The sequence below is a fragment of the Phyllostomus hastatus genome, unplaced genomic scaffold (genome assembly GCF_019186645.2).
Source record: "Phyllostomus hastatus isolate PE091 unplaced genomic scaffold, TTU_PhHast_1.1 phas_contig_34, whole genome shotgun sequence".
Taxonomy (NCBI): Eukaryota; Metazoa; Chordata; class Mammalia; order Chiroptera; family Phyllostomidae; genus Phyllostomus; species Phyllostomus hastatus.
In genome coordinates this window covers 43254262-43278326 of record NW_025333857.1, presented here as the reverse complement: position 1 = coordinate 43278326, position 24065 = coordinate 43254262, and the positions used below count along the sequence as shown (strand labels likewise).

Sequence of the window (24065 nt, the reverse complement as noted above, 5' to 3'; positions counted from 1 at the left end):
CTCTGAGGGGTGAGGACACGTGACCTTGGACAGAAAGACTCAGGGAGAACGCAGAGGCAGCCTCTACTTTTATTAGCACAGTTAGTATTTTACGGTAGTGGAATAAAATTAGTATAATATAACATACTGTACAATACTTAGCATAATTAGTATATACATAATACATATTTAAGTTATTTTATGTGATAGTTGTATCACTAAAACAGTTGCTGTCCTTCCTTCTGGATAAAAATAAATGTAACTTCTGGGATGCCCATCCCCAGCTCTGAGGAGCGTCTCCTGCACCCGGTGGGATGCATGAACTCCGCTGTAGACAGCTGGTTTCTTATTTTAGCCTCAGATAATTCTTTCACTTGATCATCAGAAGAACCCCATGAAGGCAGGTACAATTAATCTCTCCCCTTTTATAAAAATGAGTACATTGAGACTAAAAAAGGTCACATAATACCACAACAGTCCCTTTCTGTTAAGTAAGTACTTGTTGGCAAGTAAATGTTTGAATTTAACTCTCACCCCAGCCCGAGGACACAGACGTCACGGTTGTCCCTTTGCAGACCGTTGCAGGGGCTGGGAGAGGGTGCACAACTGCCGGGCAGGGCGCCCGGTTGGAAATGGGTCATCACACTGCACGCCCTCTCTTCTTGTCCACCTGCCCAAGTCTAGGTGGGGACCTGGGTCTTCCTTGGGTCTCTTGAGGACAGAGATCTTTTTTTGTCACTTGGGGTCCCTAGTGGTGGGTTCCAGCGCAGAAGAGAGCTTTGGAATCTGTTTAAATGAGCTCCCTTTTGTCCTCTACTTCGTGAATATGCCTGTGATACGATAGTTTTGTTTTAGGGGAGGCTGTAAAATACCTTGATTTAACCTGGGGATGCTGAAATACAGCTCTAGAACTTGCTAATATTACCAATGTATATCTTCCTTACATCTTAATTTTTTATGGTTCCTGTTCGTCTTGCGTATTAAAAATATGCGTATTGAGGAGAAAAAGATTGTATAAAGTAAGAACGAGCGCTTTTCTTCCTCTCTTCTGTACGTTCTACTGTCACCATAGCTTGTACGTACCCCTCCCTTACAGACATGTGCTGTATGTTCATTTATTGAGAGTGTTTCTAAATTTTTTTCAGCAAAAATGGGATCATGTGATAATTAATATTTTGGGAACTTTTTTCACTTGACAGTTTGTATTTTGACTGCCCATTGCTCCATAACAAATCTCCTATAAACTTAAAACCATCGTGTTTTTGCAGCTCAGGGGTCTGTGGGCGCCTGTGCTCAGCCGAGCAGCCCTGCGAGCTGACAGGGCTGCCGTCTTCTCAGGCTCAGCTGGGCTGGAACTTAAAAATGACCCACTGGCTGTTATCAGTATCTAAAAGTATTGCCTTGGCATGTTCTTAGAGCAGATAAAATTATGAACTGATGAGTGACTTAGAAAAAAATTGACTATAGTTCTCTGATTTCAGTGCTGTCAGAACTGGAGAGTCTAGCCCATCACATCGTGTTTATCCGATGGATTCTTCCTTATCTTTCCCCATTTTTTAAATATTTATTTTTATTTATTTATTTTTAGAGAAGGGGAAGGGAGGGAGGAAGAGAGGGAGAGAAACATCAATGTGTGGCTGCCTCTCATGTGCCACACAACTGGGGACCTGGCCCACAACCCAGGCATGTGCCCTGACTGGAAATCAAACCAGCAACCCTTTGGTTCACAGGCCAGTGCTTGATCCACTGGCTCACACCATCCAGGTAGTATTTATTTTTAGAGAGGGAGGAAGGGAGAGAGAGGGAGAAGGAGAAAAAAAAAACATTGATTTATTGTCCATTTATTTATGCATTCATTAGTTGATTCTTGTAATACATCCTGACCAGACATTGAAACCACAACCTTGGTGTATTGGGACTCTAACCAACTGAGCGACTCTGCTAGCGCCTCCACATTTTTTTCTGTGTCATTGAGGGAGAGGGTCTTGCATAAGCTGCATTGCCCCGGACTTGGTGACAGTCCATTCTGATTAAATAATAAATACCTTTATGCACACACATACAGTGACTTTGAGATGCCCAAAGGAAGAAAAGAACCTCAGACTGAAAAGTTACTTCAAATGGAGTCCATTTTAGGTTACTCTTTACTTCACAGAGAAACAAATGGAAACCTAATTTCTCTGGGGCAGACAGTAGTAGATAAGTTTTGGGAAAAATGTTTGTGGCCCAGATGGGAGGTGGGAGACAATAGAAGAATAAAACCAAAGGCTGAAAAAGAGCTGGGTGTGTGTGGAGGGTGGCATAACATACCAAACTCAACCCTTAAACAGTAGGGGAATACAAATGTTTCTCCAAAGATTAAACACCTCTCTGACATCCCTTTCTGCTTCTGGAGAATAAAGGAGCGCAGCCAGAGCAAAAGTCACTGCCAGACTTGTCCAGGGTACCCTAGAGAGGACAGTGGTTCTCAGGCTTGCCTCGCATCGGAGTTACCCAGAGCACTTTTAAACACAGGTGGGGAGCCCCTTCCCAAGTCTGTGACTTGGTAGGTCTGGTCTGGGCTAGAAAACGTGTATGTCTGACATCCCTAGGTGATGCTGATGCTGTTGGTCCGGGGACCACACTTTGAGAACCATGGAGCTACAGCAGAGGTTGGCAGCCCTTTTCTGTAAAGGGCCAGGTGATACGCTGTAGGTTCTGCAGACTGTACGGGCAGGGTCACAGTTACTCAAGTCTTTTGGCCTGGCAGCCACAGACAATAAATACGAGAATGGGCATGGTTGTGTTCTAATAAGACTTTATTCACGGACACAAATTTTAATTTTGTGTACTTTTCATGTATCATCAAGTATTATTCTTTTGATTTTTTTTTTCAACCATTTAAAACCTAAGCTCTGCCCTGGCTGGCCAGGGTGGCTCAGTCAGTCGGAGCATCATCCTGTAAACCGAAGGGCTGCAGTTTCGATTCCCTGTCCGGGCACATGCCTGGGGTTCGGGTTCAGTCCCCAGTTGGGGCATGTGAGAGACAACCGGTTGATGTTTCTCTCGTTTTCTTCCTCCCTTACCCTCTCTCCAGAATCAGGGAGCTTGGCCTTGGGCGAAGATAAAAAAAAAAATCTAAGCTCAGGGCCTGTGTACAGAAACGGGTGGCTGGCAGGCTCCTGCCCAGGTGTAGTCTTGGTATGCATGTGGGAGGTGGCCTTTCTTCAGTAAATTCCAAGTGCTGGAAAAAACAGGATAGAGTTTGGTTTCTCTCATGAATATTGCCTGCTCATCTGTCTGCTTTTTGTAGTATTTTTACTACATAACACTAAATGTGCACATTAATTTTTAAAGTTTTAAAAAAATGTTGTTGAGGTATAATTGACATCTAACATTAGTTTCCCATGTAATGATTTGGAAGCTGTGTATGTGTACGCGTATAATGTGAAATGATCACAATAAATGATCACAGTTAACGCCTGTCCCCATATACAGTCATAAAAGTTTTTCTTGGGATGAGAACTTTTAAGATCTCTCTGAGCCATTTTCAAACAGGCATTACAGTATTATCATTAACTGTAGTCACCATGCTGTTGACATCTTTTGTTTAGAAACCAGCAGCTTCCAGAGTTGGGGAAAATGTGATGTTTATAATAATTGTGGATTGGGGAAGTGAGAGGAGGAGGTTCCGTGTACATCCTAGCAAGTTTGGAAAGCAATTTAAGGAGAACAAATGGACTTGGTGATTTAAACCCTCACGGTTTGGAGCAGGAGTTGACAAACCTTCTCTACAGGGCCAGATAAAAATTTCATCCGATCCCATCCTCATCGTAACCCTGTGAGACCTCTGTCTCAGCTGTTCGACTCTGCGGGGCAGCCGGAAAGCAGCTGCGGGCAACGCTTACAGGATGAGCATGGCTGTGTTTAGTAAAACTGGATTTATGGAACAGGCCAACTGTGGCCTGTGGGCCTTGGTTTGCTGTTGGGACATGCTCGATGTTTTAGTGTTTTAAACCCTCAAGAAAATGTCGGTGACGGAGTCCTTCACAGCCCCCAGTGCTGAGCTGGAGTGTTCCCAGGTTCGTTTGCTCCTGCTTGCTCCTGCCCTAACTTCTGAACTTCCTGCTCTGCTCCTTGGGCTCTCTGGCAGCCAATCAGTCCGATATCCAGGTGAGGCCACTTCCTGAGAAGGAATGAAGGTGCAGCTCCCCAACTGCCCAGAGCCTTGGAGCCCCTGCCCTGTCCTGCAGCGGTGAGGCGGGCCAAACAAGCTAATCTGGTTTGATTGCTCGAATGTTAAACCCCATGTGAACATAAGGAAATGAAAAGAAAAAGTATGTAACTAGGAGGGTCAAGGGACTCATGCACTTGTTGGGTCGCCCATTTTCATATGCCTTTTCTCTTTTAAAAAAAAATTAGAGGTCTGTGTTTTCTTATAAAAAGTTTTTGTCTTATAAAGCAACAATGATTTTAACCAGAAGGTCAAATTTTTAAAATCAAACCAGTAAGAAAGAATCTGCAGTGTTTTGTGACTTTTCCAATTTACCAAGAGACTTTTAATGCAGAAACACTACTTTGACTGCAGGGAAGCCTGGGGTTTCAGATAGTGTAGTTGGTTTAGGTTAATCACTTTTTTAGTACGATCAGATGCCGGTAATCAAACATGAGACCAAACACAGTCTGAAGCCTAAATTACAATGAATGTTAATATTTCTGATGCAGTATATCTCCTCTTCACGTACACCACCCGCTCTGTGCACATACATTACATTTAAGGTAGGGGGAAGGAGAACGTTGATAGTTTTGACAGCTGTGAACTCTGGCTCTGAATGACCGCGTGCAGTCTTCTTCAGTCTTTGTCCTTCCTCACCTGTAGCTGCCCCTTGATATTCAGCACTAGTGGTTTCTGTGGTCCTGCAAGGCAGGGGTGGGCACTTTGCAGGGCTGAAGGGCGAGTATCGGAAGGGCCCTTACTTCCTCGTGGTGACCTTCTTACCGGGGCAGCCCTGTGTCCATTGGGAGCCCAGGGCTCTCCCAACCGAGCCCTCTGAGCAGCTGCACACCCTCCTGGCCAGCAGCGCACTGGGGCACAGCAAGGGGCTTCCGAGGCTGGACTTGTGTGTGCCGCGGCATCTGTGAGTCAGCTGCAGGTGGTGCAGTTGCTGCTGCGAGTACAGAAGCGTCAGTGGGAGAAATGCAGACGGCTGCTTTCTATTCAATAGAACGGTCGTGGGAAGAAAACATTCATCACCTTTTCCTTATAAAATACGAAAAGCCTAGATCTGGAAATAATTTGTTATGCATCTTTCCACCTCTAATAATGGTAATAGTCAACATTTGCTGATTACCATGGGCCAGATGTGGTTCCAAGCACTTCTCGTATCGTAGCTCACTTGACCCTCACAGTAACCCTAGGCAGAGGGCAGTGAGGCACAGGTGGGTCCTGTGACTCCGAAGAGGTGGAACCAGGATCTGACACTGGCCACTGGGTCTCAGTATTTGTTCTCTTAACACTGCCCTGAGCTGCCTGGTTGCTCGTACAGCGCCTGACTCATGGTCGCTCAATAAATTTTTTATTGACTGGCTAAAGGGAGGAGAATATTAAACAGTCATCTGTGCACTTCCCTTGAAGTGAGAACTGACTGAACTGACTTCATATTCTGTTTTCAGACTTAAAAGTACACCTATCCACTAACATATATGCTGGGACAACAAAAGATCATTGAAGGATCTTATCTAAAATTATTGTTAGGGGGTTAGGTGTGTGAACAAGATAGCCTTTCCAGGCAGAACTAGATAAAAATAGCCTTTCCAGGAGTAACTAGATAAAAATAGGTTGTTTGATAAAGAGTACTGAAAGAACTAGCTAGCCATTACCCAAAGAGAGAGTGAGAGAAAGCCTTTTTCTTTGTACTTCTTACTTCTTACATTAAAAAGGAATGCTAAGTGGATGAAAGATTTAAATATAGATGTGGAACCATAACTACATTGAGAGGAGATATGTGTAAATGTATTTTGAAACTCAGAGAGAGTGGGAAATGTCTTTCTAATTCTAAACAAAATCCAGAAGCAACAAAAGATTGACAAGATTAGGTTGTTTTATTTATTTATTTTTTAGAGAGAGGAGAAAGGAGGGAGAGAAACATTGATGTGCGGGAGAAACATCAGTTGGTTGCCTCCTGCACGCCCCCTGTGGGGGACCTGGCCTGAAACCCAGGCATGTGCACTGACTGGAATTGAACCGGCAACCTTTTGGTCTGCAGGCTGGCACTCAAACCAATGAACCACACCAGCCATAGTATATTAGGTTGTTTTAAAAGCACCACCAAAAACTATGGGCAGAAAATTTCAGAGAAAGTCAAAAAATAAATGAAAAATTGAGAAAAAATTATTTCATGAAAGAGCAAAGATTAATTTATCTTTAATATACAAGGAGCTCTTACAAATCAATAAGATGAACACTCCAGTTTCAAATGGGCAGAGGCTATGAAAATGTCTTTCACCAAAATGAACATACAAATGACCAGTGAATGAAAAGATCTTCATTTATGCCTATAATTGAAGAAATGTATTTTTAAATATCGCTACTAATGAGATTACCACACATTTAAAAGTTCATGTGTTATTGTGTAAGAAAACAAATAATTCTCATGCAGCTGATGGAAGGGTTAATTATTGGAAATGATTTGGAAGCCAACATGATAAGATCTATCAAAACTTCATTAGAAATTTAATTTGTAAAAGAGTTGCAAAAACAGTACAGGTGGTTCCCATACATCCTCCTCCCACCTTCCCCTTACATTTATCAAAATTAAAGAAATTAGCCCTGGCTGGTGTGGCTCAGTGGATTGAGTGCCGGCTCTGAGAACCAAAGGGTTGCTGGTTCGATTCCCAGTCAGGGCACATGCGTGGGTTGTGGGCCAGGGCCAGGTCCTCAGTTGGGGGGGTGTGAGAAGCAACTGATGGATGTTTCTCTCCCTCTTTTTCACCTTCCTTTCTCCTTTCTCTGAAAATAAATAAATAAAATCTTTAAAAAAAATTAAATTAACCCTGGCACTCTCTTATTAACCAAAGCACGTAACTTATTTGATTTCACCAGTTTCCCCCCCAGTGGTCTTTTGCTGTTTCAGGATCCTGTCTAGGACGCCGTCTCGCGCTGAGTCATCGTGTCCGTGTAGTTGTTAAGCCTGTGACAGTTCCTTAGTCTTTTCCTTAGTTTTCATGACCTTGACAGGTTTCGAAGAGTGTCAGTCTGATGTTTTGTTCGATGGCCCTCGATTGAGTTCCTCAGAAGTTTTCTCCTGGTGCTTCCTGTCAGGTGGTTGGTGACGTTGATGTGTCTCATTACTGCTGATGCTAATCTTGACCACATGGCCAACTCAGGCCGTGTCTGCTGGGGTTCTCCACTGTAAAGGTTTTGTTTTCCTTTTGTAATTTGCTAAATATTTTGGAGGCGATGAGAGCTGTCAGTGTTAAACACATATATATTTTGGCCCAGCAATTCCACGTACTGAACTGTATCCCCAGCTGTCTGTGGTGTTCCAGCCTCTACAGTATGGGGTGGGAATGCCCCCTGGCACTGCTGGAGGCATCAGTGAGCCCCCGTATGGGAAGCACTTGGTCAGTGCCTCATGCACAGTAAGCTCCTTGCTGGTTTACCCTCCTTCCAGGACCCCTGGAGGCCAGATGTGTTTGGAATTCAGAATGTTTTCAGAATTCAGAAGTTAATACAATGCACTTGTTATATATTATGCGACAACCCCAGAGGCTCTGTAGCAGCACCTCATAGTCAAACAGTAATCTTCCTGCAGCAAAATATGTGAATATTCACATGAAGGGAGAAAGATCAAAACTATCATTAGTAGCTTCAGGTGAGATCTGGGCAGACTTTGATCTGATTTCAGGTCAGGTTTTGTTACTGGCTGCGTGATTAAAAATTCCTTTATGTTTTTAGAGCATTCTGGATTTCTGAATTGGGGATGAGGGATTGTACACCTGGATAAGATGTTGCAAACACAGGTGTGGATGCAGAAGAGTGTTTGTGATGCATTGTTGGGAATAAGCTTGGAATACCCCGATGGCCCTCTGTGGGAGCTGGCTAAGTGCATCCTTGTACACAGTGGTGCCCGAGTCGGCCCTTTAAACAGAATGGAGCCAACTATAATGTGCTACCAGCAAAAGGGAGACAAGATGCATTACTAAGTGATTCATGGCACGTACAGAACAGTGCCAGTGGTCTTGCGTCCTTGTAAATGCATCCAGAAACATTGAGAAAACTGGCTGCACGTTAGAATAACCCGGGGAGATTAAAAAACACCAGTACCAGGCCCCGGCCTTAAGTCCATTTAGAATCGGAGTGGAGGAGCAGGCCTTGTCTGGGTGCAGGCATGCCTCAGAGATGCTGCGGTTCCACTTCAGGCCACCGCAGTAAAGCACGTCTTCCAGGAAAGCGAGTCACCATCTTTTTGCTGGTGGAGGGCCTTGCTCTCCATTTGTTAAAAACGCAACACCTATGAACCTCAGTAAACTGAAGAGCAATAAAACAGAGTGTGCCTGTGCTAAGAAAGAGGACTTCTCCCACAGGGTGAGTGGGCTCTGCCAGCTTTTCTGTGTTCTCACAGAAACTTTCCTGAAAAGCTGTGTCCCTGGTGGTCTTTCCTCCCCTTCCACCCCGTTCTCTTTTCACCCCACCATCCTCCTCCTCCATTGCTGGCCCCACTGGGCATCAAAGCGATTATTGCCCTCCCTCTGATAAGGTCCCGTCTTATCTCGCTCAGCAAAAGCCTATTGGCAAAGTCAGTTTTCTTTGTCCTTGGTGGCCAGTGCTGGGATCCAGCCAGACCTGGCGTTGATTGAAGCTGGTGAACCAAATGGATGGCTCCTTTCTTTGAGAGCTGTATTTGTGTTTCTTTAAAGAAGCTTGGGTTTCTCTGCTGCTCCCAAAGTCTGCATAACTGTGCTGTGTGGCTCAGCGTGCTGTGGTTGCACAGGTCAGGGCCCTGAAGGGGGAAAAATGAGTGAGCCAGGGTGACGGCCTCATTTCTGCCTGCAGGCCCTGTCTGTCCCTGACTTACACAGAACGAATTCCCACTCCGGGTGTGTGTGGGGGGTGGGGGGAGTGCTTTCCTGCTTTGCTCAAGAAATGCTTTAGCTGGGCACCCTTAGTAATTCTGTCTCCATGTTACAGATGAGGAAACAGACACGCAGGCACATGCCCGCGGTCTGTGAGCCTGCCCTGGGGGGCCAGCCCCACTGCCCACTGTGGGGACTACTTACCTGTTCTCTCTTAGCAGCTTCACATTTCAAGGAGGAGACGCCACTCTTGCTTTGAGGATGCCTTCCTGTTGGTTGGGACAATGGACGTGGCCTGCTTTGGGCATGGGATGCTCTTACTGAAGCTTGTATATTTGTATTTATTTGGCAGATTCTCAGCCTGGCCTTTGAGATGATGGGACTGGGAAACGGGCGTCGGACCATGAAGTCACCGCCCTTCGTGCTGGCTGCCCTGGTGGCCTGTAACATTGTCTTGGGCTTCAACTACTGGATTGCGAGCTCCCGGAGCGTGGATCTCCAGGTGTTTTGTCTGTTTGTTTTGTTTCTATGAGTGTTGTAGCAGGGGTGTCCTAGCAGGGGTGTCCAGCCTGCAGGCCGCCGGCCGCCGGCCACACGTAGCCCAGGATGACTGTGAATGCGGCCCAACACAAAATTGTAAATTTACTTAAAACCTTTTTTTTTTGCTCATCAGTTTTTGTTAGTGTTTATATATTTAAAGTGTGGCCTAAGACAGCTCTTCTTCCAGTGTGGCCCAGAGATGCCAAAAGGCTGGACATCCCTGTGGAGTACCTAACCCTGCTGGATGGATGGGGTCCGAGGGGCTAGTATTTGTCGCCCCCTGAGGCCTTGCGCTCAGTGGTGTGTGCTCCCTGCAACGCGAGTCTGGGGCTCTGCATGTGCCCGCAGCCGGCCTGGGCCCCACTCTCCACTCCAGCTCTGCTCCTGGGTGGGAGAGGGCCCCCTTGGGACCTCTTAGGCTTGCTGCCAGGCCATCCCTCTCTGCTTTTCCTGTGAGTTAAGAACTTTGAGTTGAGCCGTTTGGGCTGGTGCTGGGAAGACCGCTTGGCGAAGGGCACCGACCACACCTGTTCGCGTCCTCCCATCGTCCTAGGTACCAGACACTGCTGATGGAAAGGAGGTTGCAGAATGGGTGTGAGAATGAGTTGTTAAAGGTGCCAGTCTGTATCATCACTGCTTAGTGATAGTAATACTTTAGCTTTCCCATCTCCTGTTGCCTGTCGTGGGTCAGGCAGTGCTTAGCAATGACAGACATGCTTTGTGACCAAACTCTAATCGGGCTCCTCGGGCCCCTCGGGCCCCCTTTACAAGTAGCCCTCTATGTTGTCCCCCACCCCATCCTGTCTGTGACCTGCCCAGCCCAGGCTTAGCAGAGAATCCTGCTAAGTATCCCCATCTCTGATCAAGCTCCTCATCCCTCACTCTTTAAGCCTTCCGTGTGCCTTTAGCAAGAGTCCCCTTACCCTAGATGTTTTCTTTGAATGCTTGCCACCTGCGGGCGCTCTGTGGCTGGAATGCTTTGCCATCTTTGCTGTACTCAGAGTTGAGCACGGTTTCTCACCCTCCCACCACAGTCATGACCCCTGTTGTGGCAGTCTCAAAGAAAGCTTTCCATACTGTTTTAACAAGCATCAGAATAGTGTTTTCTTCTTTTGTTTTTTAGAGTAGTTTTTTTTTCATTAACAGTACATTATACATACTGTCATCATTTGTACACAGCTCTACAAGGTTGGGACTTTATTTTCCCCATTTCATAGGTAGGCAGACTGAGGCACAGAGAGGTAAAGTGCTGGGCAAGCTGGGATTCCTACCCAGTCAGTCTGACTTTGGAGCTCAGCGCTCCGGCGCGCTCCGTCCTCCTCTCATGCTTTGCTCACCCATCAGTGGTGCAGCGCCTTTGAGCTTCCCCTGGAGCCCAGTGTCTTTGCACATGAGGGCTGGGTGTCCACAGCTGGAGAACTGAATCTGTCTTTAAAACTTTTGTCTGGTAAGGAGTGGTTAAGGGCTCTGTCAGTGAGGAAAAGAATGAAATATTTGAGCACCAGCTCATACCAGGTAAAGCATGGGGCATTTTATGTACTTATTTTATTTAAACCTCACAAACTCCTGGTGTGGGGGTGTTTCCACGGAGACATGTCGTGTAGACATATTTGCTGCTTCCAGACTGTTTCTCTAGAAAAACCTGCTGTAGCTTCTACACAGTTGACTTTAAAGACTGAGCCCTGGGGACACACCGTGTGTGTGAGGCTTGCTGCTGGCTCTGCGCCCCGTGTTGTCTTTGCTCAGATGGCCTGGTCTGCAGGGAGGGCTTGATATTTGCCCTCATGCTGTGGTGTCCTTGTAGACGCAGATCATGGAGCTGGAAGGCAGGGTCCGCAGGGCGGCCGCCGAGAGGGGCGCTGTGGAGCTGAAGAAGAACGAGTTCCAGGGCGAGCTGGAGAAGCAGCGGGAGCAGCTCGACAAGATCCAGTCCAGCCACAACTTTCAGATGGAGAGCGTCAACAAGCTGCACCAGGATGAAAAGGCAAGGCCTGCTTTGTTTTCTTCTGCTCTCTGTCCCGAATGCTGGTTTACTCACTGTCCAGTTCTTCTCGAGGGGAGGATAAGTGACTCTGTGTATAGTTATGTAAATGCATGGAGTTAGCCTCTTGATGAAGCTTTGAGTATCTCATCCCATCTGCCCATTAGTTCTAGGGTGGGCTTCTCGTAAAAGCCTTTGCAATGGTGATAAATGAGAGAAATGCAAAAGAACTACCTTAGCATCAGATTTATTTTCCTGTTGGCTTTTTTTCTTACTGCCTACAAACGTGTTAAGTCTCAGCTCTCTACTAGTCCTGTGCTGGATGTTTACATCTCAAAGAAGAATAGCATTTGTGCCCTCATTACGTCTCCTGCATTGGAAGAGTTGCAGACCTCTAAATAAGAACTAACAGAGAGTAGGGGACTCAAGAACACTGGATTTTAAGTTTAAATAAAAATCAAATCCTACAGAGATTAAAAAGGGGCTTCCTGCTAATTAACATATCTAAGCTTTATATGTCTTGGTGTTTTCTGTTTTTCTTAGGGATGGTTGACTATACTTTCTTGTTTATGAATTTGTATAATGGTGCAAGTACTAATGTCTTCTTTTCTAAAGTGCATCAAGTTCATGGCTATTTATTACCTAGAAGGTTTTGGCTCTTACTAATGTGTTCACCTCTGTCCTCTGAAATACTTGGTTTATTGGAAAGAGGTCATATCCTGAGATCCATTATCTTGAAGGTGGACTTCATTTTAGTATGACTTGTCACTAGCACTTCAGCAGAAAATGAGCCACTTCTAGGTAGGGCCTCGGACTTTTCTTACCTAACTGGTATAAAAATACGAGGAATACTATTTTTTTTTCATTTGCAGAGTACTTTCCCATATTCACAAATGTATATTTTTTCCCCCTGGGAAATTGTTCCAATTTTAATGCTATTACAGTCAAGTACATCCTGACTTCTCTTTACTTTTCTCCTGTGTGGTGACACTATTTGTGCCTGTTTGTGAAATCCTTTTTAACGGAATAGAATAGGACTTAGACAATTCGCACAGATGCACACAGATGGAACCCCTTTAAAGCACACTTTTGGGAGGAAGTAGAGTTTATTCTACTCTAGGGTGTGGAGTTGACAGAAATTCCATCTTGGATTTGTAGGACATACAAGAGCATGTCTCTGGCACCTTGGTCCTCTGCCTGGTTAGGAAGGAAGAGTGTGACAGGAGCTGGGGGACATTGGGCTGGGGAAGGGGACCCAGTGGAGGCTGGGCTGAGATGGGCCCCCAAGCTGGGTGGGAGGAAGGGCTGAAGAAGCCCATCTGGGACCAGTCAGAGCAGTTTTTCCAGTCTGTAGGGGGTGAGAAAGAACAAGGCGGTTTACTGCATCTCTCTGCCTCTCTAGCCCATGTGTATGTCATTACCCGAAAACTTAATTCTCTTTTCCTTAGAAGGAATTGTGTTTTACTTGAAGCCTTTGGCCATTCTACATTTTTGTTTTTAGTTTTTTTCTTTTTGAAATAGTAGTGATAGAAGATAGTGTGGGTGTGGGTGTGTGTCTGTTTCTGTGTGGTGCTTGTTGTTACTTTAAAGTGTCTTTTTTTTAACTCCATCAGTCTGCCAAATGCTCCTGAAATTTTACTAGAACCATGAAATCCAAAATTCTAGACTAATCTCTTTCCTACTCCAAACTTCTGGTTCTGTTTGTGTGTTGCATGAAAGTGTGGTTGCACATTTTAGGTAGAGGGGGAAAGAGGTTGTTACAGGGCAGTTTCTGCTCATGGGCATTCGCCTTGACCTGGGTCCAAGCTGGTGGCGCTCCAGTCCCCTGTGAAACATAAATACCTGGGCTTCCCGTATCATGTGGGCAGAATCCTCAGAGGACGTGCCGTACAGAACCATTTGTTCTAGAGAATTCCAGTAATGTAGTCAGTGAGGCGTCATCACCACAGGCAAGTCCTAAGATAGAAATGCTGGTTCATGTGAGTACAGTTTGTTGTGGAGATAAGAGCCAAACTTGGAATTCTTTAAAACATGACTGACTAGCTGTTTCTTAAAAACATCTTCCCATGTAGAATGAAACAAGAGGGAAAACTAATTTTAGCCAGAAATCAGGTGACTATTTGACCTCTGTTCTTAATGCTTCACTTTTATGGGTTTAAAAAAATTTTTTTAACATTTTTTTATTGTTGTTCAAGTATAATTTTCTGCCTTTCCCCCTCACCCCTCCCTGGTTTTTTGTTTTTTGTTTTTTTTTTTGGTTTGTTTGTTTTTTTTAACAGGGGGGCATAATGGGTGGTCGGAGCCCTCCTACCTCATCCCCAAGTTTGGAACTGCTTGGGGACCCAAGCGGAGGGAGGCTCTTGTAGTCACAATGAACATCTTCTGGCACATGTTGCCGATCAAAGAGTTCCAGTAAAGGAGGTAAAATACACATTTGGAAGACAAAGAGCCATTGAAAAAGAATGTAAGTCCCCTTTACATTTAGAGTGTTTAATTTTTAAGATACGTGATGTAAAAAGTTCCTTTCATTTTAGGGATGGGTGTAAGTTTCTTAGTTCCAGGAGGATTTTAATGTTGGCTCTGGGTGGTGGTGAAAGGCACAGACCGGGCTGCGGCCAGGCAGACGTGTGTCCAGGTCGTACCCTCCTCGGTCGGTCGTGTGACTTCAGGCCAGTCAGTTAAGTTTGCTGTCTGGTCGGTGGCCGTGCTCCCTGCCAGAGCCTCCGCCATGTGCTAGTGTGCGGCGGTGCGGCTGTCATTGCAGTGAGAGCTTCCATTGTGTGCTAGTGTGTGGTGGTGCGGTTGTCATTCCAGGGAAAGCCTCCGCCGCATGCTAGTGTGTGGCTGTCATTCTGGTGAGAGCCTCCGCTACGTGCTAGTGTGCGGCGGTGTGGCTGTCATTCCAGCGAGAGCCTCTGCCGTGTGCTAGTGTGTAGCGGTGCGGCTGTCATTCAGGTCATCAGGCCTACTTGCTGTTTATCCCCAGTGTTGGGGTTGGAACTAATTTGTTATGGAAGTTGTTTCAGAGCAGTCACACGGGAGCTTGCTCATACAAAACCACAGACTTAAAACACACTGGGTCAGATCCTCTGGGTGGTGGGCCTCTGAGAATACGGGATTGTTTTATTTTAAAGATTATACACACACCATCACACACACAGGCACGGGCACCATATTTTTGAAGTTCTCAGATCATTATGATGCAGGTAGGTGTGCCATGAAAATCGTAGGATGTAAAAGGGGTTCTTGAAATGATGAACGTATTTGACCACATCTAGGCTTGGCACATCATTTAAAAAGACACAGAAACTTTTGGCCTATTGATGGAGTGTTACTTTAGGGGTGTTGAGGCAACTACTTCAAAGGTAGAAAATCAGGGGTATCGTTCGAGATAAGAGAATTCTTCATAAATGTTTGTTGAGAGGAACTTTAGTTGATTACCTTGATAGCTAACTGGTGTAGGTGACTAGGTTTTGGATAGGAAGTTCTTCATTTGATTCAGGTGAACAGGCTACACATACATGTGTTATTTCAGTTATCTATTGCTGTATAACAAATTACCCAAAAACATAGTGATTTAAAACCAGGACAGACAACATTTATTTTGCTCTTGTGTCTTCTCTGTGGGAGGGCTCAGTGGGCACAACATGTGTCTCTTCCATACCATGTCACTGCCTGTGAACCTCGAATGCTGGGGCAGAATCGCCTGAAGGTTTCCTTCCGCATGTGTCTGGTGATCAGTGACCCAAGACCTCAGTGGAGCTAGAGCTGAAGCACCTCCATGTGGCTGCTTGGCTTCCTTGAAGCGTGGGGGCCGGGCTCCCAGGCTGAGCACCCTGACAGACAGAGGGAGGGGACGAGCCAGGAGGAAGCTGTCACCTTTGTAAGGGTTTCCCAAGACTACTGGAACAAATTGCCATAAACTGGGTGTATTAAAACAACTAAAATTTATTCTTTCATGGTCTGAAGACTTAGAAATCCCAAATTCAGGGTGTTGGAAGACAGCAGACTACTGGCCAACATGGAGGCGTAGGTAGACACACTGTGCCTCCTTGCACAACTGAAAGAAAGGAGGACAACAACAATTTAAAAATAAAAAATAACCAGAACTGCCAGAAAATCAAACTGTATGGGAGTCTGACAACCAAGGAGTTAAAGAAGAAACATTCATCCAGACCTGTAGGAGGGACAGAGGTGGGCAGCTGGGGTGGAGAGGACTCACAGCAAGGCCACGCTGGAGGACCAGGGTTGGGGAGGTAGCGGCTGGCAGAGCGGGCAGTCCCACATCAGTGTGTGAATAAACTAGGAGGAACAACTGGGGAGTGAGACAGACTATGAAACCCAGGGTTCCAGCAGAGGGAAATAAAGCCTCAAAACCTCTGACTAAAAAAAGCCTGTGGGAGTTGGAGTGGTGGGAGAAACTCCCAGCCTCACAGAGAGTTTGCTGGAGAGACCTACAGGGTCCTAGAATGTACACAAACTCACCCACCTGGGAATCAGCACCAGAAGGGCCCAATTTGCTTGTGGGAAGCAGGGGAAGTGACTGAAAGCCAGCAGAGAGCTGAAGAAATAGCATTGTTCCCTCTCGCACCCCTCCCCCACATATGGTGCCACAATGCAGTGATGTGGGTTGCCCCACCCTGGTGAATGCTTGAGGCTCCACTCCTTACTATGTAACAGGCACACTGACACACAAAAAAATATGGCCCATATGAAAGAACAGATCAAAGCTCAGAAAATAGCACTAAGTGATAAAGAGATAGCCAACCTGTAGATGCAGAGTTCAAAACACTGGTAATCAGGACACTCACAGAAATGGTTGAGTATGGTTGCAAAACACAGGAAAAAGTGAAGTCTATGCAAAGTGAGATGAAAATATACAGGGAACCAACAGTGACAGGAAGGAAACTGGGACTCAAATCAATGATTTGTAACAGAAGAAAGAAATAAACATTCAGCCAGAACTAGAGAAACAAGAATTCAGAAAAATGAGGAGAGGCTTAGGAACCTCCAGGACAACTTTAAACATTCCAACATCCAAATCATAGGGCTGCCAGAAGGAGAAGAGGAAGACCAAGAAATTGAAAACTTATTTGAAAACATAATGGAGGAGAACTTCCCCAATCTGGCAAAGGAAATAGACTTCCAGGAAATCCAGGAAGTTCAGAGAGTCCCAAAAAAGTTGGACCCAAGGAAGCATACACCAAGGCACATCATAATTATATTACCTAAGACTAAAGATAAAGAGAGAATCTTAAAAGCAGCAGAGAAAAGGAGACAGTTACCTACAAAGAAGTTCCCTTAAGACTCTCAGCTGATTTCTCAAAAGAAATCTTGTGGGCAAGAAGGAGCTGGAAAGAAGTATTCAAAGTAATGAAAGGCAAGGACCTACATGCAAGATTGCTCTATCCAGCAAAGCTATCATTTAGAATGAAAGGGCAGATAAAGTGCTTCCCAGCTAAGGTCAAGTTAAAGGAGTGTTCATCATCACCAAGCCCTTATTATATGAAATGTTAAAGGGATTTATCTAAGAAAAAGAAGATGATAAAAAATGTGAACAGTGAAATGATGACAAACTCACAACTATCAACAACTGAACCTAAGAAACAAAACAAAAACAAACTAAGCAAACAACTAGAACAGGAACAGAACCACAGAAATGGAGATCACATGGAGGTTATCTGTGGGGAATGGGAGTAGCGAGAATGGGGGAAAAGGTATAGAGAATAAGAAGCATAAGTGGTAGGTAGAAAATACACAGGGGGAGGTTAAGAATAGTATAGGAAATGGAGAAGCCAAAGAACTGATATGTATATCCGTGGGAGAGGGGTACAGGGCGGAGGGGGATAATGGGGAGAAAAAAGTGGGACAGTTGTAATAGCATAATCAATAAAATATATTTTAAAACCCCCCCAAAACAAAAGGTGTAAGCAGGACCCTGAAGGCTCTGTGGCAGGATCCTCCCTCGCCGGTTATGGCTGCTGGAGCTGGCCGGCAGCTTGGGGCAGTATTGACCTGCCTGCGCATCCCTCCAGTCTCTGCTTCTGTTCTCACTGGTCCACGTTTCCTCTACGTCTGTGTCTTTGACTCTTCTGTTCCATCCTGTTGATTTGGAGTCCACCCTCATGACCTCATTTTAACTTAATTACAGCCGCATAGACCCTGTTTCTAAATACATTTTTCATAGGTTCATTTCTAGGTTCTGGGTGGATATGAATATTTTTGATACAACCTCCGGCACCTTTTATTGTGGCCAGCGGGGTCACTTCCTCTGCGTCAGTTAGAAGTGAGTCACTCAGGCCAGCCCAGATGGAAGGGGAGGGAGTTAGACTCTACCTTTGGGCCAGTGTCAACAAACCTGAGGTTGCATTTTAAACCACCAAATTTGTATGGTTATAACTAATCTTTACCCAGCCACCAGTGAAATACTGTTTTCTTTTTAGGTTTATATACGTGTGTGTGTGTGTGTGTGTGTGTGTGTGTGTGTGAGTAAAATAAATTTTTAAGGGGCCTAAGTAGAAACAGACCCTCAGGTTTTAGTTCTTGGCAAAAGCTCATAGAGATTCACTTGTAAAAGTCTGTGTTGTCTTCTAAGGGCAGCACAGAGTGGGGCAGTCCGTTCTTTTATTTTGTTGTCAAAAGGCTGATCGGTCTTGTTGGGTCTGCGACTTACCAAAGTCTTGAGTATCCTCCTGGCCAGTGCCTGCTCCATAGCCACACAGAGGCCCTAGGTGCGTGTGATGGAAAAACTGCCTGGTATCTGATGTGCGTGGAGAAGGAGTTGGGAAGATCCCGAGTTACGTCACAGCGCTTCATCCAGGGAATGTCCAGCTTCCTGCTATTGTGTTCGTTTCTGCTTGCCACAAGTCTGAAATAGCTTCAATTTCTGTATTTTTGTTAGTGACATTCTTGCTAGGCTGGGGGGGGGTTTGCAGCCATTTATCTGATGTTGAAATTTAGCCTTTTCATTTATTGTTAAAATACATAAATTAATAGTGCAGGGGTACAAAGAAAATCATTTGAGTAACATTTCATGTGTAATGGAAATGCAGTTGCTGTATCATTCCTGGAGGGAAGCAGCTGACCTAAAAATGAAAGACTGCTGAGTGGAGGAAGAGGGGATGCTGATGACATGTTAACTGTTTTGTATCCAGAAGAGAAGAGCTCAGAGGCCGCGGGGAAGGTGGAGGGAGGACAGGCGGCCATTCACCTTGCCGTAGTCCCTCACCTGTGTGACCTGCGCCCACATTGAGGTGACTTCAGTGAGCTTCCAGGTTTCTCCCCTCTTGCCCAGTAACTGGGGGCATGAGGAGATGGTGTCCAGTGTTATTTGACGGTGTGAGGCACGGAAATAGCGTGTTACAGAGGGTTTCCTGTTGGAAATGACTGGGTGGTGGCATGTCCCTGGTTGTCAGGTAGTGACAGGGAGGAGAGCTGAGAGGGGTCGTGTCATGGGCTCTTGGCAGTCTGGGACCCGGGCTGGGGGCTGCTCCCTTAGGCTGCAGCAGCGTTTGTGTCTGTGTGTGACTTCCTCTTGAAGATTCAGCCTCTTGAAAAGGAAATGACTAACGTTAAGAAGTTTGGGGGGAAAAATTTGGTCATTTGCGAAGTGCAGAATTTTCAAAGTGCATTCACACATAAGAACACATTTAATTTCTCAAAGTGCCCAACTGGGAGACAGGCGTCTCTTCTCAGTGGAGGTAAAAACTGCACCCTGAGAGGTCACTTGCTGGCCTCTGGGGGCTGGGCCCAGGCTGCTGGCAGGACACCGCTCTCACAGTGTTCCAGTTTCTGCTCTCCAGGTCAGCTTTTCTTGTGCACCTGAGAAAGTGGTGATTGTCTTCTGCAGAGGTGTTTGTTTTTTGAGGACTACAGTAGACTTGTGCAGATAAATGTAGTTTCTTTGATTTTTATCACCTTTCATCCCTGTGATTGATTGAAGAATCAAGGGTTCTAGAAAAGCTTTTCTGTTCTTATTCCCATCAGTTTTCTGTGTTCAGTTCCGTCCGTGTGTTCAATAGTCTGCTGGGCACTGGGCTTGTGCCCAGGTGCGGAGCAGGCTGTATCTGTTGTCTGCGCATTTCCAGTGAGTGCTGGGGACAGAGCAGTGAACGGGTCAGTTAGGCTCAGTGGTTGGCAGAGAAGTCACTCTGGCTGTTTGAAGCAGAAGGGATTTTCTGCAGGGAAGTGGGTGCCAGTGCAACGGTGGGAAGAACGTGGAGGAGCCGTGTGGCTGGGATGCCTCACCAGGGCAGTGTCAGCCCCAGGGCCTGGTCTGGAGGCTGAACCAGGAGGCCGCTGCTGCAGCCTTTGCTCAGAGCCAGGGCCCCCCACACTCCTGGCTCCATTCTGCACCCCCAGTGCCCTAGCCCTGTTCAGCACTGCAGTCTCAAAGGGATGCATCTGATTGGATCTAAATCCCTCTGGGGGAATGAGTCTGGGAAATGTACTTTTTCGCTTTCAAGCCTCTTCAGGAAGGCACTAAAAGTTGTGTGCCACAGACGTGGAGGAGCCGATTCGCGTCCTCCACCAGGCAGGCAGGGCGGGGGTGTCCCAGTTCACATAGGGCCTTTCAGGCCAGTTAGGGAGTTTGAACATGAGTTGGAGGACAGCGGACTCCTCACAGGATTGAAGCTGTGACTCAAGGCCGTCAGGTCAGATCCAGGGGTTTGAAAGGCAGCCCGGGGCTCCTAGGCAGCATCCTTGGGGTGAGGAGCAGGGCAGAGTGGAGGCCGATCACTCAGGCAGCTCTTGAAATATTCGAAGCAGAAATCACAGGCTGAATTGCAGTAAGAATAGAATGAATTCTGAGGAGAGAGTGGATTGGAGAGACAGCCAGCGGGAGGAATTGACAGGCTTGGGTGGCAGATGCGATGTGGGGGTGGGGGGTCTGCAGCGGGGCAGGCGGTGGAGAGCAGGTGAAATGAATCTGAAAAATCTGTTTCCCTGGGGGGAAAAATGGAGTTCAGGAGATTTTTAGTCTTTTCAGATTGTAAATTCCTTAATTTGCCATGGGATATAGCCTTCAAAGGCGGCTTTGTAATTAAACTTGAGTGATTTACCTCTCACATTTGAAAAAAAAAAAGTGTTAAGAAAAATGGCAGAAGGCATCACATTTACACAAACGCCCTTTTCTGCACTGTCCCCGAATTGCATCCCTTCCCCTCCCTGTGCGTGCTCCCCAGGGGAACGGCCCGGGGTCTGCCGCTGGGCCTCAGAAGGAAACTTGGGGACAGCTTACTTAAGGCCGATCCGATTTTATAATACTCCTCGGATTAATTCCGAGCGGAGGACATTTCCTTGCAGCGGGATTGCTTGTGATGGCAGTATTTGAGCAGAGGTGGCTGTGTTTTCTGTGCATTGCTCTCTTGTTCCCCAGGGACAGGACAAAACCTGCACAGGTACTCCCCCTTGAACTTGGTGTCTCACTACAAAGAGCCCGTCCGTGTTGCGGAGCTGTGAAGGGAGCTGTGAAGGGTGCCTCGGACCCTTCGGGGTCTGCTCCTGTGCTGGCGTCACTCAGAATTCCCTGCCCCTCTGCTCACCTCTGTGCTTGACCAGCACCGCAGGGCGAGTGTTCGATGTGAAACCCATAGAGGAGGTTGCACCGTGCAGCCTTTCCATTTATTTTCTCTCTGGTGCTGACAAGTGTGTGGGGGGCGTCTGTGATTACTCCTGTGGAAGAACAGTGTGCAGGGTCTGTTAGGAGTGCTGGCTGAGCAGTGTAACCTGTACACTCAGTTCGGTCTTCATTTTGTCTTTAATCCCCGAGGGCCTGTGCACACCTGTTTGCAGGAAGTCAGGATTTGACCTTCCCACAGCTCAGGACGGAGACCTCACTAGGATCCCCATTTGGGAAGGAAGGAAGTAAAGCCACAGAAGGGGCTCTGCCAGGCTTCTCCCAGTCGGTGCGGTGAGGTTGGGCGAGGTTGGACTCTGTGGCTGTGAGCACCAGCCCCACACTGTCACCATGGCATTTCCTGGTTGGTTAAGGAAGAGCCAGGAATGTTCCAGATTGCCGGTGCTGGCTGTGCTGCGTGACAGCACAAGACCCTTCTGGCAGGAGCTGGTTTGGGTGTGTTGCCTATGCGTTTCCCTGTGTAGGTGGCGTTCCTTTTTTTTCCTTTGAATCCTCACCTGAAGATGTATATATTCACTGATTTTAGGAAGAGTGGGGAAGCAGGTGGGGAGAGACAGAGACAGAGAGACATTGATCGGTTGCCTGTCAAACACGCCCCGACCAGGGACTGAACCCAGAACCCAGGCATGTGCCCTGACCGGGAATCAAATTGGCACATACAGGACGCAGCTGATCACTGTTCCTCTCTACATTGGTGTTTCTCTCTCTCTGTTTCTCTCTTCCTCTCTAAAATCAATAAGCAAGCCCTGGCTGGTGTGGCTTAATGGATTGAGCCCCAGACTGCAAAGCAAAGGATCGCCAGTTCAGTTCCCAGTCAGGGCACGTGCCTGGGTTGCAGGCCAGGTCCCCATTAAGGGAGCACATGAGAGGCAACCACATGTTTATGTTTCTCTCCCTCTCTTTCTCCCTCCCTTCCCCTCTCTCCAAAAATAAATAAATAAAATATTTTAAAAAACCAAATCAATAAGCATATCCTCAGGTGAGGATAAAAAATACAGACTAAGAACCAAGAGGTTTCACGATCTTCCTCTGCCATGCTGGTGCCCAGACGTCTGCGGTCATGAGTCCCCTCTGGCCCCTCCCGTTCCCCCTCCCTCTGACGTAAAAGAAGCCGGAACTCTGTACATTCTCAAGGTGGATTTGGGCCACAATGGGTCTCCCGTCTTCTTGGTTGGCACCTTCTCAATCGATAAACCTTTCTGTACTGCAAACTCTGACATTTTGAGTTTTGGCCTTTCGAAGTGTCAGGCACACGGACTTTAGCCTGGTAACTGTCTGAGCATGTAAGCTTAGTGGGATGCCATCAGTAAATAACTGGCATTTTCCTGCTACTGGGATTCTGTCTGCCCTCCCTTCTTACTCCTCAGGGACTGTGCTGTCCCTACCAGCGAGTGGGTATTGAGCACTGAAAATGTCCCAGTTGGGATGTGCTGTCGTGTAAAATATGCTAGATTTTGAAGGTTTAGTGTGAATAAAAAAGTAAAATACCTCATTGACACTGTTATATATTGATTACATCTTGATATGATAATGTGGATATATATGAGGTGGAATTAAATGCTAATACTTTATTAACCCTGTTTCTTTTTGTTAATTGGGACAAAATTCACAAAACATAAAGCTCGCCATTTTGACCATTTTACATTCAGCGGGTTTTGGTATACTCACAACCATCGCCACTATCTAACTCCCACACGTTTTCATCACCTCTGCAGAAAACGTGTACTCACTGAGCGGCCACCCCCATTTCCCGTCCCCTTCGGCCCCCGGCAACCGCTCACTTGCTTTGTCTCTGTGGACCTGCCAGTTCTGGGCATGCCGCAGCAACAGAGTCGGACCTTGTGGTTCCTTTTGTGTCTGGCCCCTGGCACGGGGCAGTGTGTTTCCAGGATCCATCGTGCTGCAGCCTGCGTCGGTGCTGCGTTCCTTGTTATGGCTGCGTCGTGCTCTGCTGTGCAGAGACACCACTTTTTGTCTGTCCGTTCAGCACTCGATGGAGATCTGAGTTGTTTCCACCTTTTGGCTGTTAGGGTCAATTTTGCCGGGAATGTCTGTGGACGGGTTTTTGTGTGGACGTCTGTTTTCAGTTCTTTTGGGTCCACGCCCAGGAGGGGAGTCACTGGGTCCTGTGATCGTTCTGTTTAGCCTCTTGAGGAACCACCAACCCGTTTTCCACAGCGGCCGCACCACTTGCAATTCTCATCGTCCGTGTGTATTCTTTTGTATTCTTTCACGTGCTTGTTGATACTTAACTTTCCTCCCCCCACCCCTTAACTTGTAGCCATCCTAGTGTTTGTGAAGTGATATCTTCTCATTTTGATTTGCTTTCTCTAATGACGGAGGCTGAGCATCTTTTAGGTGCTCCTCTGCCACGTGTGCACCTTCTTGGAAGAAGTGTCTGTTGAAATCCTTGGCCCAGCCTGTGCCTTGTTACTTAGTTTAATGTCGCTGCTAGAGAATTTGAAATTCCCACGTGTGGCTACACACTGCTGTTGGATGGCTCTGCCCTGGGAGATTCTGAAATTGCCGAGGGCTAAGAAGATGACGCTAATGAATACTTCATATTTTCCCTCATTCTTAGTGTCAGCCCCAGTGGTTTGAGTTTTTCATTTTCAAGTTCATCTCCCTGAGGCACTAACAGGACTGTCATTACAAAGACATTATCCAGGCACCTGAGTGAGTGCCAGTGGGTTGATGGGGTGAGGTGGTTTGAAGGTCCTCTTCAGTAAGGCTTACGTTAGGGTGGACCTCACCTTCGAGGCATGCTGATTATTTTATTAAGCCAACCGAGTATAGCAGTAAAAGTCACCTTTTTTCATAATGCAGTCAGCATCACACTTCAGTGAGCTTTTCAAAAGTTAGTATTTTTAA

General features: G+C 46.4%; 1 protein-coding gene across 1 annotated transcript in view; it reads left to right on the top strand.

Moving 5' to 3' along the window:
- GOLM1 (golgi membrane protein 1) overlaps positions 1-24065 on the top strand; it is a 49150-nt gene that overhangs the window by 3723 nt on the left and 21362 nt on the right. Inside the window, exons 2-3 of the mRNA XM_045840155.1 lie at positions 9386-9535; positions 11378-11557. Coding sequence (XP_045696111.1) covers positions 9407-9535; positions 11378-11557 — 309 coding nt within the window. The 5' untranslated portion in view covers positions 9386-9406. The remainder of the gene's footprint in view (positions 1-9385; positions 9536-11377; positions 11558-24065) is intronic.